Source organism: Nomascus leucogenys, chromosome 5, assembly GCF_006542625.1.
Source record: "Nomascus leucogenys isolate Asia chromosome 5, Asia_NLE_v1, whole genome shotgun sequence".
In the NCBI taxonomy this organism is placed as follows: Eukaryota; Metazoa; Chordata; class Mammalia; order Primates; family Hylobatidae; genus Nomascus; species Nomascus leucogenys.
In genome coordinates this window covers 6,340,906-6,360,496 of record NC_044385.1, presented here as the reverse complement: position 1 = coordinate 6,360,496, position 19,591 = coordinate 6,340,906, and the positions used below count along the sequence as shown (strand labels likewise).

Here is a 19,591-nt window from a genome sequence, read left to right as displayed (position 1 = left end):
AACGAGGCAACACTTGCAGTAAAAAGGCAGATTAGTAGTTAGGACAGAGATATCTGACTGGAAACGAGCTACAAAGTGTCTTCTGGGAGGGACCGAGTGGAGGTAATATATGTTCATTTTGTGATAATTTGCTTAGGATTTATGCTTTCTGTATGTTTTACATATATAATATAATGTAATAGTAATATAATATTACTATTTATAATAGTAAATGGAGGAATTTGAGATAGGAAGTACAGGCTTTTTTTTTTTCGAACAGTTTTACTATAATGGGAGCAGAGAAATGAGGGGAATGCTGAAGGGCTATTTTAAAGATAGGAGAAATGACTGTTATGGAAAGTTCACTTACTCATATTTACCATTGCTGCAAAACACCTGTTCTATTGTTTACTTAATCGATTTTCAACTTAAATTTACTTAAAAAGCAAGTTTCATGTTAACACTGTGTCACTTGCCATAATAGAAATAACCATAAAAATACAATGGACACAAAGTCATTTGATTAAAATAATTTAAAAATGTAAAAATAATTGAATGCAGATCAAAATCAATCAAATTGAGCTACAAAAATGAGCGCATAAAAATAAGTTACTTAAACAGAAAACCAGAGCCGTTGATGGTCAGAAGAAAAAGGATATTCTGTTCCATGTATATGTAATAGTCACCAGCACTGTGCACAATTCCTTCATCTTTACCTTTACACTGCATACATACTGTTTTGAACACCTATCCACATTCATTTCAACAGAGGAGCAAAATAAAAACCTAGTCCCATATGAGGTGACAAGAGGATGCTGACTTGCCCAGCACTTGAGGTTGTCCCCTGTTCTCATGTCTCTGATTTGGAGGGAAGTTGGGCTTTAGAAAAAGCCTCCTAATGCTGCTAACTAAAAAGAATCCCCACTCCTATGTCTCTTCTTAGAAATTACTGGTGTATGCATCAGTGTGTTTGTGTGGGCGGGGAGGGGGGAAGGTGCTGCTCAGCTGTAGTTCTAGCAACCCTGCCTGAAACCAGGCAAAGGCAGGAGGCCATCCAGGGAGCACCTGCAACTGTCACTAGGCCCCCAAGTCATTGGCTAGGTTCCATACTTTAGAAAACACTGCCCTATAACAATGGAGACAGTATCTTCCAAATTAAAAATCAGGCAACCTGATACTTCAACAAGATACAGTATTTAAAGATAAGAGCTGGCCAGGCACGGTGGCTCACACCTGTAATCCCAGCACTCTGGGAGGCCAAGGCGGGCGGATCACCTGAGGTCAGGAGTTCGAGACCAGCCTGACCAACATGGAGAAACCTCATCTCTACTTAAAATACAAAATTAGCCGGGCGTGGTGGCGCACGCCTGTAATCCCAGCTACTTGGGAGGCTGAGGCAGGAGAATCACTTGAACCCGGGAGGCGGAGGTTGCAGTGAGCCGAGATCACACCATTGTGCTCCAGCCTGGGCAACAGGAGCGAAATTCTGTCTTAAAAAAAATAAATAAATAAAAAATAAAAAAATAAAGGTAAGAGCAGCCCAGAAAACCCATAATAATAGTGCCATACCTAGGACATTCATGTATTGGTCCACACATTTGAAATGTTTAAAATCAACACTAGTGCTACTGGGATGTGAAAATTCATAGACATAATCCCTGCCCTCAAAGTAAGGTTGCCAGATAAAATTACACAATGCCCAGATGAATTTAAATTTCAGATAAACAGGGAATTCTTTTAGTATGTGTCTCAAATATTGCATTAGATACATTAAAAATTTATCTGTTGTTCATCTGAAATTCAAATTTCTGGGTGTCCTACGTTATTATTTGCTAAATCTGGCAACCCTACCTCCAAAGGTTTTCAGTCTATTGAAGGGCAAAGACAATTCAAACACAGTGAGAATATGAGAAGTGTCAGGGCCAAAGAGCCATCACAGAATGCTTGTGCATATCAAACAAATATCCAACTTAGGGAAGACATTTAGAAACTGGTAACACTGGAACTGAGTCTTAAGATGGAAACATATGGGATATACCATTTATTTCAGCATTTAATAACATGCCATCATGATTTGTGACTTAACTGTTTGATAAACATGTGTTTTGTCTACAGAACTAGATCTTAAGTTCCTTGAAGACACAGGTCATCTCTTTATGTCCCCCATGCCACCTGGAACTGACAGGCACACTTAAGGCAGTAGTGAATTACTGCACACATTGACGCAAATGGTTTTGTCCTCCCAAACAGTAAAAATACTCTGTTAGTGAAATGTATTGTAACTAGTGTTTTCTTTTTCAATTTTAGTCTTTGAACACTGCAGCCAAGAAGCCAGTTTGAAACCTTGGGAGTCAAATTCATAGTAAATACATGAGCTATTCACAGTGCAGCAAACTCTCATGTTAGTTTTATGACAGATTCAGTGACACTGGAATGGACACCTTTTTGATTTTGGGGTTCCTTCCTAAGACCCCCACGTGTGACATATTCACGGTTGGATTCTAGGTACTGAAGCAGTTACTACAGCTGAATAGTCCAATGAGTATAAGAAGGCTTCTCTACAAACACGTGCTGCCGACATCGAAGTTCCTCTTTAATCTACTGCAGTTTGAAATTGTCCCCCACTTTCTCCAAGGGTCCACTCCAAGCTAGTTTAGGGTGAGGTCTGCCTTTGGAAGAGGGAGGGAAGATAACTTTTCTCATCTCTCCTAGTCCCAGCTCTGAAGACCAGAACTAGGGAGGAAGCAACACTGCTTTTCCAAACACATTCCCCAAATGTGGCACCTTTTCAACAATTTTAGTAACAATCACAATATTCCTAAGAGGACAGCGACGAGGTCCGGGCTGTTATGAGGACTGGAAACCTAGCCACAAGTGACCATGAAAGTCCAAAATGCCTTTAAAGTCTTTGTCTCTAAGGCCCATTTTCAAGGTCTTGTTATATAGCTAATTTTTCCCCGACTTATGTCAAAAACAAACGAAGCTGGGTTCTAGGTAAAATGGTGGGGACAGATTTTAATCACTACTACTACTGCAATGGGGAAAATTGGCATGATAGATGTTAGACTGATCATGAAAAGACTTTAAAAGAAGAGAGAAAGATGTAAAGAAGGTAATCAAATGGGGAGCATTTTTAACAATGTGCTCACTTCTTCCCCTTCAATTCCTTGAATTGAGTCTGAATTGTCATTCCTATTGATCTCTGAGCCCAGAACATTACTTTGTGGTCTGGCCTAAGGTTTCTTCCAATTTTTTAAATCACAATATTCCTAAGAGGACAGCGACGAGGTCCGGGCTGTTATGAGGACTGGAAACCTAGCCACGAGTGACCATGAAAGTCCAACATGCCTTTAAAGTCTTTGTCTCTAAGGCCCATTTTCAAGCTCTTGTTATATAGCTAATTTTTCCCCGACTTATGTCAAAAACAAACGAAGCTGGGTTCTAGATAAAATGGTGGGGACAGATTTTAATCACTACTACTACTGCAATGAGGAAAAGAACCCAGCGTGAAGTGAATTCAATTTCGATTTGTACAGAGGCAACCGGGCGTTTTAAAGAGAAAGGAATCAGGATGGGACTGATGACACCGAGGGGGACTGAGCAACTTTTCCAGGTTTGAAAAACCTCCACACAAACGCGCGACGGCGCTCTTTCAACCTCAGCCTCCCGAACCGGGCTACAGCCAGGAGAGAACTACAAAGCCCAGCAATCCCGGCGGGTGTAAACACTCCCAACTTCCGAGGCGTTGCTCACCATCGGCCAGCAGAGCCAGTGCCACTCACGCCCTCAAGAAGCCGCAGGGGGTTCGGGCCGGCAGCAGCGGCTGGAGTCGTAGGGCAGCGGGCCGCTGTCTACCCAGCCAGACGAGGCGCTCAGGACGCAACTTTATGAGTTGGAAGCCGCAGGAGGCGGAACCGGGTTGCGGGGTACGCGTTGACGTCACATCCTCTGGGCGGGACCGCAAGGAACCCGCGCAAATTGAAAGGTCGGCCTTTCGCGCGCTGTGTAGCCAAGTTGCCCGTATTCTGCGTTGCTGGCTGTGGGTGCTCTGGCCACAGTGAGTTAGGGGCGTCGGAGCGGGTTTCTCTAACCCCAGTCGGCTCCGCTCAAGGGGAGGAGGAGAGTCCCTTCTCGGAAGGTGAGAGGAGCGGGCTGCGCGGAGGCTAATGGGTGGGTTCCCTTGGGAGTCGACCTGCGCGTCACCTCCGACCCTCCTCTCGGGATTCGGGTCTTCCAGGAAGGGAAGGAGGGGGTCTGGCGTGATCTTCCCAACCCAACAGCAGAGCCCTTAGCCTGAGTATGTGTTTTGTTCCGAGGGGACGTCTGGCCACGAGAGGTCTGCAATTCAGTGAACGGAGGGAGACAGAGAGCAGACGATTCCGGGCTGGAGCAGGCGCCAGAGTTGCCAGACTTATTTCATTTTTCCGCAGAAGCTGGCAGTCCAGGTTTTACATGCAATCTCTCCACCTTTAAATGTTGACAAATACATTTTCCCATGATATTTTGCAGACCTAAGGAAACATGTCGTCTGGAATGGGCTTGGGGGCCACGCCTGCACATCTCCGCGAGACAGAGGGATAAAGTGAAGATGGTGCTGTTATTGTCACCTCGAGTGCCACATGCGATCTCTTTGAGATACGTACACAGTCATTCTTACTATTGCGCTCAGCCATTCTTACTACGCTAAAGAAGAAATACTTATTCGAGGATATTTGCCTGACCCAGAAGAAACTTATGTAAATTTCATGAACTATTATATCCGTTTTCCTCGGAGTGACAGAAAACTCTTTTTAGATACCATCTGAGAGGTAAGAGACTGTTTTTCTGAAACTGTGGCTTGAGGACCACCTGCATCCAGATTAACTGCTTTGTTTAAAATTCATTCACAGCAGAACTAGTGAATCCCAGTCACTGAGTGGAGTTGAGAGTCTAAGAACCTCTGAAATTTGAGAACTGCTGGACTAGAGCCTTTAGAGCTCTGTAAGGTGTCAACAGGATAAAGCTGCCTCCTGATCCTGAACTTTCTTTCTTCCCTTCCTTCCAAACTTAACGTTTGGTAGGAGAGATTTGTATTATGAAGTGCTAAGCAACTGCTCAGTGCCCATTACTGACTTTTTACTGTAGAGAGGGGAGAGGTCGTTTCATCAGAAAGGGTTGTGACAGTTCCAGAATCTCTGTATAGAAAGGCTTAGGGGGCTGCAACCGGAATGGAAGGGGGTGGAAAGTTAAAGCATTTGTCTTGAAGCTGTATTTGCATAGCAGACGCAGTTTCACAGTTCTTTGGGGTAGCTTTCAGAGAGAGTGATGGAGTTGCCCCTAGGCGCCACCACTGTTTATTACCAGAATGTTCATTCTTAGAATAATGCATTCTAATAGCAGTGAATTTCAGTCCTAAAAAAGTACAGGATCATTTCTGTAATTCTTTTTGAATTTTTCCTTTGTTTTTTTAATTGAAATACTTACCTTCCTACAAACTTTTGAGTTTCTACTCCTATTTGAATTTGCACGTTGACCCTTATAATTAATGCCCTTTGTAGAGGCAATGCGATGCCACCGCATGCATGGTTTTGTTTGTGCCTGGCTCCTTAAAGCATGTGTTAGGAGTGAAAGTGCAAAAGCACTTTGGAAAGAATAAACAAACATTAAGCAACTGTCAAGTAGCATTAGAGGTAGTTTTAGTGATTAAGGTAAATTCTACCGTATGGAAATTGTTTGACAGGGAGGAGCCCAGCTAAAATATTAAAGAGCAGTGATTCTTGAATATCTAAACAATTTCTGCATTGGACTACAAGTTTTCTCTTTGTCTAAAATGTTTTGATAAATGTATTTTTCTTTAAATGTTACTGTTCTCCCTGTCTCTTTTCATATCAGGTAGTTAATTTGGCACCATGGGGATACAGGGATTGCTACAATTTATCAAAGAAGCTTCAGAACCCATCCATGTGAGGAAGTATAAAGGGCAGGTAGTAGCTGTGGATACATATTGCTGGCTTCACAAAGGAGCTATTGCTTGTGCTGAAAAACTAGCCAAAGGTGAACCTACTGATAGGTAAGTCTGGACCTTATGTTCATTCTTTGACAATTAAGAATGAGACCTACAGAGCCTTTTTCCCTGCCAGAAACGGATTGTTTTCGCTCAATGCCAGAACTTATCAGGAAGTGAAAGTTGTATGTTTTAGAATATTCCCAAATCAGGGATGACTTCCTTCTGTGGTAATAGGCCTAGTTTTCTTTCTTTATAATAAGCCAGAGTATCAAGACACTGATGGACTAAGACTATTAATATGTCCTTTATTCTTTTGTTTTTTGTTTTTTGTTTTTTTTTGAGACGGAATCTCGGTCGCCCAGGCTGGAGTGCAGTGGCATGATCTCGGCTCACTGCAACCTCTGCCTCCCAGGTTCAAGCAATTCTCCTGTCTCAGCCTCCCAAGTAGCTGGGATTACAGGCGTGCACTACCACGCCTGGCTAATTTTTGTATATTTAGTAGAGACAGAGTTTCACCATGTTGGCCAGGCGGGTCTCGAACTCCTGACCTCAAGTCATCCGCCTGCCTTGGCCTCCCAAAGTGCTGAGATTACAGGCGTGAGCCACCGTGCCTGGCCCAAGTCTTAACCTAAGATAAAGTTTTTAACAAATGCTTTGAAAATCCGTGATGATTTCTGACTCCCACATTCTTGGGTACAGAAAACATACTGCTAATCCTGGTTAGCAAAAAAACAAATGTGTTGTAAAATTCATTATAATTTCTTATTTGCCTTCTCCTAAATTTTGCTTTGTGATCAGCAGGTCCCAATCATTGTTCCATACCAATGCAAGTTCACTGTCACTGATCTGTAACAAATAGAAAAAATAAGGATAACAATGTAGTGAGTCTTTCATCAAGATGACTAGATATGATTTAAAAGGTCATCTTTTTTTTTCTTTATTTTAGCTGCTAAGTTTGTGTTATGCAAAAAGATTATCTTTAAAGATTCTGTTTTCCCATTCCTGTTTTTGAGCTAAAATGTCCTTTTCTTTATAAAATGATAGAAGTTGTAAATGCAGTTGTTTTTGTCACAATACCTAATGTAATACCTGACCCTTGATTGGATCCTGGATTTGGAAAAAATAGTAGCAGTGGTGTCCCGGAGCCAACTCATATGAGCTCTTTATATACCATGTCTTCTCAGCTCAGCATTCATTGAGTTCACGTAGGTAGCTCATCTGCCATTGAGGAATATTTATCTCAGGGAAATCAGGCACCTCTTCCCCCAGAACTGGTTGTTAAACATTTACCAGGACACCACTGAATATAAGAAACATTACTGAGACAGTTGTACCAATTATAATATAAACTGAGTATTAGATAATATTATGTCACTATTAAATTACTTAGCTGTGATATGGTATTGTTGGAAGAATCCAGTGTTTATTGTACTATTCTGTCAACTTTTCAATAGATCTGAAATTTTTTAACATAAATAAATGGGGGGAAAAGACCAGATTTGAAATCAAAGATGTCAGAATTAGAAGGGATATCAAAGCTCTTTAATTCACAGATAAGGAAACCAAGGCTTGGAGGGTCAAGTAGTTCACCAGACATCACATGGCTCGTGAGTATCCAAGGCAGGATTTGAATCCAAGTCTAGTAAGTTAGTTCCAATCCCTATGAAAACATTTGCTTCAAATAACAAAATAAAAAACCTTCTCTTTTCATAGTTTTCTCATCTGGCTTAAAATAGAGCAGAAGTATTACCTTAAGAAAGGTGAAGCACTGAATGTTTTTCTTTTTTTCCATAGGTATGTAGGATTTTGTATGAAATTTGTAAATATGTTACTATCTCATGGGATCAAGCCTATTCTCGTATTTGATGGATGCACTTTACCTTCTAAAAAGGAAGTAGAGAGATCTAGAAGAGAGTAAGTTAATTCTCTACTTAATCTCTAACTTCATTGCACTAAGGTCAGACGCTGTAGTCTATATGATACCAATTTTTAAAATTTTAAGCCAGGCTCAGTGGCTCGCGCCTGTTGTCCTAGGTACTCGGGAGGTTGAGGCAAGAGGATCACTTGAGCCCAGGAGTTCAACACTTCAGTGCCCTATGATCATCTCTGTGAAGAGCCACTGTGCTCCAGCCTGGGCAACATAGTGAGACCCGGTCACTAAAAATTTTTTTTTTATTTTTATTTTTTGACAGTCTCACTGTCGCCCAGTCTAGGGTGCAGTGGTGCAATCTCGGCTCGCTGGGACCTCCACCTCCCAGATTCAAGCAATTCTTGTGCCTCAGCCTCCCAAGTAGCTGGGACTACAGGCGCGTGCCACCACGCCCAGCTAATTTTTGTATTTTTAGTAAAGATGGGGTTTTGCCCTGTTGGCCAGGCTGGTCTCAAACTCCTGGCCTCAAGTGATCTACCCACCTTGGCCTCTCAAAGTGCTGGAATTACAGGCATGAGCCACTGTGCCTGGCCTAAAAAAAAATTAATAAATACAATTTTAATTTGTTGAGGCTTATTTTATAGCCTAGTATGTGAACAGATTTCCTTAAATGTTATGTATCTGCTACATTATTACCACTTTTGTTTAAAAGTATCTTAGTTACTACATTTTCTTTGACATAAAGAATTGCTGTGGAAAAGCCTAATGGTAATCTTGTGTGTGTGTGGGTGTGCGCATATAATCATTCTAAATCACTTGTTCTTTTTGCCTTAGAAGCCCAAATCATCTGGGTTAATGTTCTCAAGGGCCTGGTGTGTACTTTCTAATGAGTCAAAAACTTTTTTCAATTCTAGGAAAGCTTCTTGAATTATAGTTCTGTTACAGTTTCTTGAGTCAGCCTCTTAAATGTTTTATATTTAAAAAATGTTCTTCCCTTGCAGAAGACGACAAGCCAATCTTCTTAAGGGAAAGCAGCTTCTTCGTGAGGGGAAAGTCTCAGAAGCCCGAGAGTGTTTCACCCGGTCTATCAATATCACACATGCCATGGCCCACAAAGTAATTAAAGTAAGCCAATAGAAAATGAAGACAGAGGGGCAGATGGGCAAGTTCACCAAAGCTAGTTACAACTTGTTTATTAATGAGAGAGGAAGAAAATCAAGGGTGGAAAATTGTTCTAGGCCTAACCTCAAGTAAAGGGCAGATGTCAGAAGAAGAAGGGAACAGCATCATTAGATAGAGAAGACTTCACCAATTTCCAAGGAGAAATCCTAAGGCATAAGTAAGGCTCTCTCTTTAGTCATGTTGTTCCATAGCAATGGAAGGAACAGGGCCAGGCACGGTGGCTCACACCCGTAATCCCAGCACTTTGGTATTCTCAGGCAGGAGGATCATTTGAGCTCAGGAGTTTGAGACCATCCCGGGCAACATAATGAGATAGGGTCTCATTTTTTATTTTATTAAAAATAAAAAAAAGAGATGGAAGGAATAAATTCCTGGAGGCATCGGTCTCACCCAACTCTCCTATAGTCTTCAACACTTACTGTAACTGGTACTCTTGAATGACAGATCTGTGATTTAGCTTCGTTGCCCCAGGCACCCTACAGACTTCTGTTCCCTTTCACCTCCTCCTCACAGCAGCTTCTTTGCTTATTCCTGTAAATCTTAGTGTCAAGGTGCCCGCATTCCCAGCCCTCACTTTCCTCTTTTGAGAACCTGCTTGGTAAAAGTGTTGTGGTTTTTTTGTTCGTTTGTTTGTTCTGAGGCGGAGTTTCACTCTTGTTGCCCAGGCTGGAGCGCAATGGCGCGATCTCGGCTCACTGCAACCTCTGCCTCCTGGGTTCAAGCGATTCTCCTGCCTCAGCCTCCCAAGTAGCTGGGATTACAGGCATGCGCCACCATGCCTGGCTAATTTTGTATTTTTAGTAGAGATGGGGTTTCTCCATATTGGTCATGCTGGGCTCGAACTCCTAACCTCAGGTGATCCGCCTGCCTCGGCCTCCCAAAGTGCTCGGATTACAGGTGTGAGCCACCGTGCCTGGCCTGTTAAAGGCATGATGATAAAGGTGGAGTCAGCTTTTTATAGCTTACAGTTCTGTCATCCAGTTCCTGAGCTAAAATAGGAGCTACAGTTCTGAATTTGGCTTTGTCATTTGAGTCTCTGGCTCTTTCTGTATGGGTCAAGCTAGAAGGAAACAATGGGATGCAGGAAAGAGTGTGAAGTATAAGGAAATATGTGCTCTGTGTAGTCAGGAGAAGAGAGGCTGCACTGTGTGCGGAAGCAGAGGAGAAACCCTGATTGGACACAAATCGTGGTGTAAAAGGATGAGAGTAGGACTATTGCTGGACCAAAAAAAAGGAAAAAAAATGAGAAAAATAGCAAATTGCAAATTGTCACCAAAATTGATAGCAGCAGGATCTTGATACCTCTTTCCTCTTTTTAACTTCCCAAAGCCTCTCTTCAGGCCTTGGGAACCATTTTCCCATAATTTAGAACATGGAAGTTCCCATTCCAACTGCCTAAATTTTGACACAGAGGCTATGATAGGGGCTGTTTTTCTTGGCAAGTTTATTTTAAAAGTATTTTCTCATAATGCATTGGTTTAAATATAGTGCTATAGTTTATAATATATATGTAAGATATATTATTAGAGGAGAGTTATATATGTGTGTTTATATACACGTGTGTGTGTGTATATGTATACACACATATACCTATGTATATATTTTCCCCCCAAGACATTGCTGGATATGGTCTATAATTTTATCAATACTGTGTCAGTACACTGACTTTCGTAGCCTGACAGGACAACCTGTTATTTTTATGGGGAGCATATATTCAAAACTCCAAACAAATATATATTTTCAGAACATAGCCATTCTTAAGATGGAAGCTTTCTATAATTTAAAATAATTGGGCCAGGCACAATGACTGAACGCTTACAGTGCCAACACTTTGGAAAGCTGAAGTGAGTGGATCACTTGAGTCCAGGAGTTTGAGACCAGCCTAGACAACATGGCAAAACCTTGTCTCTACAAAAAATACAAAAAAATTAGCTAGGCATGGTGGCATGCACCTGTAGTCCCACCTACTCGAGAGGCTGAGGTGGGAAGATCACCGGAGCCCAGAGCCCAGGAGGTCGAAGCTGCAGTGCACCCTGCCGGCTGGCACCACTGCACTCCAGCCTGGGTGACAGAGCCAGACCCTGTCTCCAAAAACTAATTACTTTTGTAGCTCGTAGGATTCTTTTTTCCTCTGGCTGTGTAGCAGTATTTCTGTTCTCCAAATTTTATAAATTGATTTTTTAAAAATGTCTTAGTGGCTATATAATTAGTTCAACATATGCTAAAACTTATAGTAGAAAAACTCTACTTCAAAGGAAATGATTTCCCAAAGTAATATTAGCATGTGCCTGCTGAGGCTAGTAATAAAGTGGGTTTGAAACAGGAAGTTGTTTAGTACTTTCCAGGTGCCATGCTAGAGATTCACTGTGATTCTCTCTTCCAGGCTGCCCGGTCTCAGGGGGTAGATTGCCTTGTGGCTCCCTATGAAGCTGATGCGCAGTTGGCCTATCTTAACAAAGCGGGAATTGTGCAAGCCATAATTACAGAGGACTCGGATCTCCTAGCTTTTGGCTGTAAAAAGGTACTCAACTCTGACTACTATATATTACCTTTCTATGTAGATAGGAGTAGTGTAAATCAAGGAGCTGAAGTTTTTCCTGTCCAGGAAATTATTATAATTTATAATATTTATAAAATATTTAAATGGTTTTATTTAATAGAATATTTGCAGCTGACATCTATTTTATAATGTTAATAATTATTTAAAATGAAAAGAAGGGTTTTGCTGCTTGATGTTTGTGTAATCTGGATACTTTTTCAAAGTAAGCCCTTAAGGTTGGAGGGGTTTGTTACTGTTTTATGCAAATTCTTTAGTAGAATGTGGACGTACCAGTTTTATTTTTTAATAATGACAACATATGCTTTGTATTTCTTGATTAGGTTAGATATACTAACTTACGTACTAATGGGTTGCTATGCAGTTATTTAGAATTATGTATAAAACTGTTTCATGGAAAACTTTATTTAGGGGAGAATTAAGATGCAAAACTACAGGATGTTCTCATTTTTGTTAATGCCTATATTTATGACTAGAAGGGTCTCTATCAAAAGGTTAATACTAGGTTAAAGTGATAAATGAGGGAATAGGGATGACTTGTTTTCTTCCTGAATTTCTATATTTTCCAAATTTTCTACAATAAACATGTATTGTTTCAATTATAAGGAAAAAGATTACTTAAAAGGTACAAGTGACAGAGAAAGAGAAAATGTTTTTCGTATGCATTACTGTTTGATTATCACGACAACCCTGTAACACAAGTAGGAAATAAAGAGATGCAAAAAGAGCTTGCTTTATACCAGAATTGTGACAATTGAGTCCTGGCTGTATAGCCTTGTCTAGTCGTATCCTATGCTTCAGCATACTTTATTTGTAAACTTAGTAATCATCAGCCTGTCTATCTATGTCTCCTCTCTTCCAGTGTTATGGTGAAGAACAAGAAAGATTTCTTAAAATTATTGCAGTGGATTAGATAATGACAAATGAAAGTGGCCCTTCTAGGTATTAACAATTTCCCTTCCTTTTGAAGGTGATTTTAAAGATGGACCAGTTTGGAAATGGACTTGAAATTGATCAAGCTCGGCTAGGAATGTGCAGACAGCTTGGGGATGTATTCACGGAAGAGAAGTTTCGTTACATGTGTATTCTTTCAGGCTGTGACTACCTGTCATCACTGCGTGGGATTGGATTAGCAAAGGCATGCAAAGTCCTAAGACTAGCCAATAATCCAGATATAGTAAAGGTAGGAGTGATTTGCTAAGTGTCATATTCAATTTCTGAAGCATTTCCTTAATAAAATAATAAATCATAATATGGATTTAAATATTCTGTTATGTGAATAACCTATATTACATTATTAAAAGGAGCAAATGACTGAGGCACTAGAACTTTGCCTTAGCAACTAACATATATTGGGAAAATCATGTTTTCTGCAATTGGCAAAAAAGTAGTGATTTTTAAAATAAAGACTAGTATAAAGAGGCTCAAGGAGAAAATATGCCAGGGTAAAATTAAACTCGAAGTCTTTTGACTTCTGTGCTATAACTCTGTAGTAGTGGTTCTCAAACTTTTTGGTCTCAGGATCCCTTTACACTCCTCAAGCTCCTTTATGGTAATATTTTTTGTTTATGTAGGCGATAGCTATTGATATTTACTGAATTAAAAATTAAAACAAAAATTTAAATGTTTATCAATTCACTTAAACTTTATAATAAACTCATTACATGTTAGCATAAATAGCATGCTTTTATGAAAAATAATCACATTTTTTAAAACAAAAATTATGAGAGAGAGGAATCATACATTTATGCAAATCTCTTTAATGTGGCCTAATAGAAGACAGCTGTGTTCGTATACAAGTTGAGCATCCCTAATCCAAAAATCTGAAATGTTCCAAAATCCAAAACTTTTTGAGTCCCAGCAGGCAAGTGAAAAATTTCAAACCTGATCTCATGTGAAGAGTACACAAAATAATTAAAAATACTGTATAAAATTACCTTCAGTCTATGTGTGTAAGGCTTATATGAAACATAAATAGAGTTTTTTTTCTTCTTCACCATCTTGCTGTCAGTGTGTGGAAACGTAAATGAATTTTATGTTTAGACTTGGGCTCCATCCCCAAGTTATCTCATAATGTGTATATGCAAATATTCCAAAATCTGAAAAAATTCAATAGAAATACTTCTGGTGCCAAGCATTTTGGATAATGTGTTCCCAACCTGTATCTGCTGCTCATTAAGCCTCATTTGATACCATGCGTCATATATCATCTGGAAAATTCTGAGACTCTGGACGTTGCTACTTTGTAGTTTCTCTTAAAAAATAAACATCAAAGAAGCTCATTTTCCCCCTTGGATATTCTCTAAATCCTTACAGTTTGCAGAGCAGAAATTCCATTTTTCTATTTCCAAGAGTACAAGACCTGAGTCCTTAGGGCTAAGAGTGCTGTCATGTAATGGAAAGATCTCTAGGTTGGAAGATAGTGTCCCAGGTGGGAATAGGACCACGTGCCTTAACTAGTCTGTGACTCCAGGATCCCTTTGGTTCTCTGGGCCTTCCCTTTTTCATCTATGAATTTACTGTGCAATGTTTAAGATCCTTTCCAGCTTTAAGCATCCGTGACTCTCACAGAAATCAGAATGTCAATTTGGTTTAAAAATATGATCTAGAAATATTTGGATTTTTTTAATTCTCAGGTTTTGGATGTTCTTTGCTTTTTCCTTTCTTGATAAAAAGGACTTTGAAGATGAATGAATAATGTATCTCAGAGTTACACCTAGAAACACAAACTTGATGTACTATATAACTGTATTTTTTTATCCTTCAAATTAGTAATAGAAAAACCAAAGAAAATACTAGTTATGAGACTTAGAATTTTAAGTGATATAACATGGTTGTATTAGCTGGTAGAATTTTTTAATGTAGATGAAAGCAGTTAATGTTTCAATCCCTCTTCATGACCCTGCAATGTAAATCAATCAGCCTTGAGGATAATATGTTCCCTGTTCTTTAGTTGCAGATAAAATATTTTTGCATGCGTTGTTAGGTTATCAAGAAAATTGGACATTATCTCAAGATGAATATCACGGTACCAGAGGATTACATCAAAGGATTTATTCGGGCCAACAATACCTTCCTCTATCAGCTAGTTTTCGATCCCATCAAAAGGAAACTTATTCCTCTGAACGCCTATGAAGATGATGTTGATCCTGAAACACTAAGCTACGCTGGGCAGTATCCTTTCTGAACCAGAATGGTAGAATTTGTGCATTTTTCTTCAGTATTTTTATGGTGATATTCTTTGTGAGGCATTTAGTAAAAAGCTTGCAAATTTTTTTTTGCTTTTCTTTTTTTATAGTGAAATCTGTATATTGTTCATTTAAATTACCATGTTAGTGAAAATTTAGAACAACTTTTTGTTCATAAACCCGAGGCTCATCCGCTATGCATCCTGATTACTTAGATTGACTGACAGAGCATGCACAGGGTCCGTCACTTACGGTACACATTCCAAAGGTGGCTCTTGAGAGGACCTCCTCATGGCAAGCAAGCTCGACTTATCAGGAGGAGCATTCTGGGCATGTGAGTGCACCAGGAGAGGATGCCCTTCCCATAGCCACTGGCCATGTTCATGCAGGCTGATGCAGAGCCCTGAGTCACTTAGGTGGTGGCTAGGACTTTCCCCTCTGTTTCCCTTAAAGGGAGGGAGTCAGTGATGGCCTGGACCCTTGTCAGAAGACACCAACTCCTGCAGAGACAGATAGAGACTAGCAAACTGTGTGTGCTTTCAGTAATGCTTATGTGTAAAGTAAGGAGACTCCATTTAAGTCATAAACCTATGGATTTTCTGTGACAATAGAAAACATTTTTCCATCTTAGTATAATATCATTTGGTTGGTTGTTAATAAATACATTTTTCCTTAATCTTACTAACCTAGATATGTTGATGATTCCATAGCTCTTCAGATAGCACTTGGAAATAAAGATATAAATACTTTTGAACAGATCGATGACTACAATCCAGACACTGCTATGGTAACGTTGTGATGACCACTCTATGAAAACACATTTTGGTTATGTCTCGAGCTGTGATTAAAGGCAAATCTTCATACACTAAGCTTCTTTTAAGTGTTTCTATATCCAGGCTCTGTGCAGAATGTACATTAAAAACAACTTGATCCTAGATAAATTACATGTATTAGAGCATAGGTACATTGGTTAATTTTTTAAAATTAAGAAGTGACTATTATTTATTATCAAACCCTTATCCTTGAGCATTTCATTTGAATATACCAAGCATTTGATGCCTTTTTTTCTCATCTGACTCCATTCGGCTTCTGTGGCATTTGGCATCATTGAAGACCCAAGCCTAGGAATGCTACAGGAGTTAAAGCTGTTTTTTCACTCATGCACAATTTAACAAATATTTAATGCACTCCCCTGCTGTTTCTTTAAACAATTTGATGTTTTCTTTTCTTTTCTTTTTTTTTTTTGAGACAGAGTTTGACTCTTGTTGCCCAGGCTGGAGTGCAATGGTGCGGTCTCGGCTCACCACAACCTCCACCTCCCAGGTTCAAGTGATTCTCCTGCCTCAGCCTCCCAGGTAGCTGGGATTACAGGCATGCACCACCACACCCGGCTAATTTTGTATTTTTAGTAGAGACGGGATTTCTCCATGTTGGCCAGGCTGGTCTGGAACTCCCGACCTCAGGTGATCTGTCCACCTCGGCCTCCAAAAGTGCTGGGATTACAGGCCTGAGCCACCGCTCCTGGCCACAATTTGCTGTTTTCTTCTGCTTCTTCAGTATTGTATATATTCCTTAAGATACTGCCTCCCATCATTCTCTTTCTCTTTGCATTTCTGTTTACCCTCTGTTCTCTTTTCTGTTTACATTTCTTCCTTAGGTAAGTCCTTAGGGTTTTAATCCCATTTATGCAAAGAACTCACGTCTCCATCTTTACTCCAGTCTCTTGCCTGTGCACCAACCACAGAATTCTCACTGTCTCTTGCGTCTCTGATTTCCTGTAGCCTCAAGTCTGTTTATAGGCAAAACTAAACTCTTCATGTTTTTAATCAACTTTTAATCACATTTCTTTTATTTTCCTACTTAGCACTTATTACTGTATAACATTATGCTTCTATTCTTTTGACTCTTTCCAATAGAATGTGGTCTTCAAAAAGGCAGAACGTGGTGATCCTCACTGCTGTATAATATTTACTATGTTTATATGTTGAGCGAATGAGCGTCAGCCACAGGTCTCTTGTTCTCACACTGGAAAACTTGGAAATAAACTTTGGCTTCCATTTTGTTGCTACATTCTCTTGCCTCTTTGAGTTATCCTCCTGGTTAACATTTTCTTCTTTCCCAAAGCTTCCAGTTTAATTCTTGCTCACTAATTTATTCCTTTACTAAATATTTATCAAGTGCTGAAACAATGTAATTAGGTTAGCTAGGGTTCTGGAAGATGAAGAAAAATAAGAAATATAGGAAAAGTAAGATCCTTGCCTGTCAAATGCCCATTGCCTAAATAGGAAGGAGATGTGATTCTATAGAGAAAAATGCGGTAAGTGCTATACTAAAGATATATTCCAGGCTCTGTGGAAATAAAAAGCATGCCCTTCACTCCACATAAGAGAATGCTTCATAATTATAATGGCAAACATTTTCTGAGCATTTGCTATGTTCCAGGTGCTCTTTTAAGCACCTTAGACATAGTAAGTCATTTACTCTTCAGAAAGCCTCTGGAGTCAGCACCATTCTCATTTTACAGATGAGGAAACAGTTAGAGGACACTTAAGTAACTTTTCCAGCTCACCATTTTCATAAATAGGGGAGCTGTGATTCCAAGCCAAGTTCTCTACTGTCTGCTCAAAGAGAAACTGATGTGTATCCTGTTTGCAAGGATTAGTAGTTTTTCAAGATGGGTGATTCCAGGCTAAAAAAAAAATGTATGTAGAAAAAAGTGATATATTAAGAGAACTCTTAGATTGTTGATGGACTAAGAATGTCTTAGGGTTTACCATGTAAAGGAACCAGATCTTGAGAAAAAAAGGAGTGAGCCTGGAAGAGATGACCACTAACAAACTGGTGATCCATTCAGCACTGAAAAGTAACCATTACTGTAAGCTGAAATAAGCCACGCCTACCAAGAGAGCACAAATCCATAACGGCACTAAAAAATGAACCTTATCAACTTCAGTGATGTAAACCTTACACTCAGGTTGCTATTCCCCTATTTTCTAACCTTGCCCCGTCTAGTACAGTAGCCACTAGCCGTGTGTGGCCATTTAAATTTGTTAAAATTAAATACAATTGCTATTTTACTTCCTCAGTCACAGTAGCCACCTTTCAAGTGCTTAGTGGTTAGTGGCTAACATATTGGACAGCACAGAGCTTTTCTATCAGTGCAGGAAATTCTGTTGAATTTTTTACTTCTACTATCATATTTTTATATCTAGGGACTCTTTAATTGTACTTTTTTTTTTTGAAGATTTAGATGTCATCTCTCTCTCAGAATATAATTTTTTGAATGTTTTTTTCCACTGTCTGTAACTGCTGTGTACTTTTTTCCTGTGTTGATATTTTCTCCCTCATGGTGGTAACTTCTGTCCAGTCATACTTGAAGGGGCCCCGAAAAGCTCATGGGGAACATTGTGTGAGTGAGTGGGGCTTATGATGTTGGACTTCATTCTTGGGTGATGTGGTTAGTAACACATTGGATTTGATTTGTTAATTCTCCAATATTGGAATGTTCTCTGCATAGTTACATTTTTCCAAAAAGAGATGTCTGCTTAGGGTATCTAAACTTTGGCTGTCTGTATTTTGAGAGCAGGATAGGGAAAGTGAGGTGGGGCAGGCCAGGAAAGAGTAGCATGGTTCCTTGCCATTCAATATTTAGCCTTTTGTTTCATCTCTGTTTTCAGACAAATGAATCTCTCTACCTTCAGAAATGCCTGCTACGTCTGTTACTCTTTGTGGGTTTCAAAAGTTCAATCGTTCTGGTTCTGAAGGCAGGTAGATGTTGGTTGACTGTATGGTCAGGTTGGAGATGGGGACACAGGGGTCAAATAATTCTCTCTTTAGTTAGTCATCCCCCCACCAGGGCCTTCTGTAATTCCAAGACTTTAATTCTTGAGCCTTTCTCCAGGTTTCTGTAGGTGGAATTGGCTTCTCTTTTATATTCTCTTCTGCAGACAAAGTCTTTTAATTTCTTCCATCTATATTCTATCTTCGCTGTGGTTTAGAAGTTACAGATTATCTCCCAATTTTTTTGCAGATTAAGTTTGTGTTTCTTATTGTTTTGAGGAACGATTATGGAAAGAAGGAGACTGAAAAGTGCTATCTTTACACAGCTGAACTATTGATAGTATTTATCATTTCTTTCTTTTTTTTTTTTTTTATTTCAGACAGGATCTCTTTCTCTGTCCTCCAGGCTGGAGTACAGTGGCACCATCAGAGCTCCTGGGCTCAAGCAATCTTCAGTAACTGGCATCAAGCCTCCTGAGTAGCTGGAACTACAGGCACATGCTACTATGCCTGGCTAATTTTGTGTGTGTGTCTGTGGGGTCTCACTATGTTGCCCAGGCTAGTCTTGAACTCCTGGCCTGAAGCAATCATTCTGGCTTGGCCTCCAAAACTGCTGAGGTTACACATGTGGAGCCACCACACTTGGCCACAGCATTATAATTTTTTTTTTTTTGACTTGGAATCTCGCTCTGTTGCCCAGGCTGGTGTGCAGTGGCATGATTTTAGCTCACTGCAACCTCTGCCTCCGAGTTTCAAGTGATTCTCCTGCCTCAGGCTCCCAACTAGCTGGAATTACATGCGTGTGCCACCACGCCCGGCTGATTTTTGTATTTTAGTAGAGATGTGGTTTCACCATATTGGTCAGGCTGGTCTCGAACTCCTGACCTCAGGTGATCCACCTCCCTCAGCCTCCCAAAGTGCTGGGATTACAGGTGTGAGCCACCACGCCTGGCCTATAATTTCATTAAGAATGATTCTTAAGCTTTTCCTTTGTCTCAGAAACTCAAAAATAGTTGACAGTGTTGAGTATGTCCCATTACCAATTGCAA

General features: G+C 40.0%; 1 protein-coding gene across 2 annotated transcripts in view; it reads left to right on the top strand.

Annotated features, from left to right (window-relative positions):
• Positions 1-3,954: 3,954 nt before the first annotated feature.
• EXO1 (exonuclease 1) overlaps positions 3,955-19,591 on the top strand; it is a 40,588-nt gene continuing 24,951 nt past the window's right edge. Inside the window, exons 1-9 of one of the 2 annotated variants that reach the window (XM_030812609.1) lie at positions 3,955-4,117; positions 4,489-4,787; positions 5,851-6,028; positions 7,760-7,879; positions 8,837-8,960; positions 11,401-11,538; positions 12,545-12,757; positions 14,561-14,748; positions 15,453-15,549. In XM_030812609.1, the coding sequence (XP_030668469.1) occupies positions 5,868-6,028; positions 7,760-7,879; positions 8,837-8,960; positions 11,401-11,538; positions 12,545-12,757; positions 14,561-14,748; positions 15,453-15,549 (1,041 nt within the window). In that variant the 5' untranslated portion in view covers positions 3,955-4,117; positions 4,489-4,787; positions 5,851-5,867. Of the gene's footprint in view, positions 4,118-4,488; positions 4,788-5,850; positions 6,029-7,759; positions 7,880-8,836; positions 8,961-11,400; positions 11,539-12,544; positions 12,758-14,560; positions 14,749-15,452; positions 15,550-19,591 lie in introns of those variants that run through there. The other variant, XM_030812608.1, reaches the window with a different exon arrangement.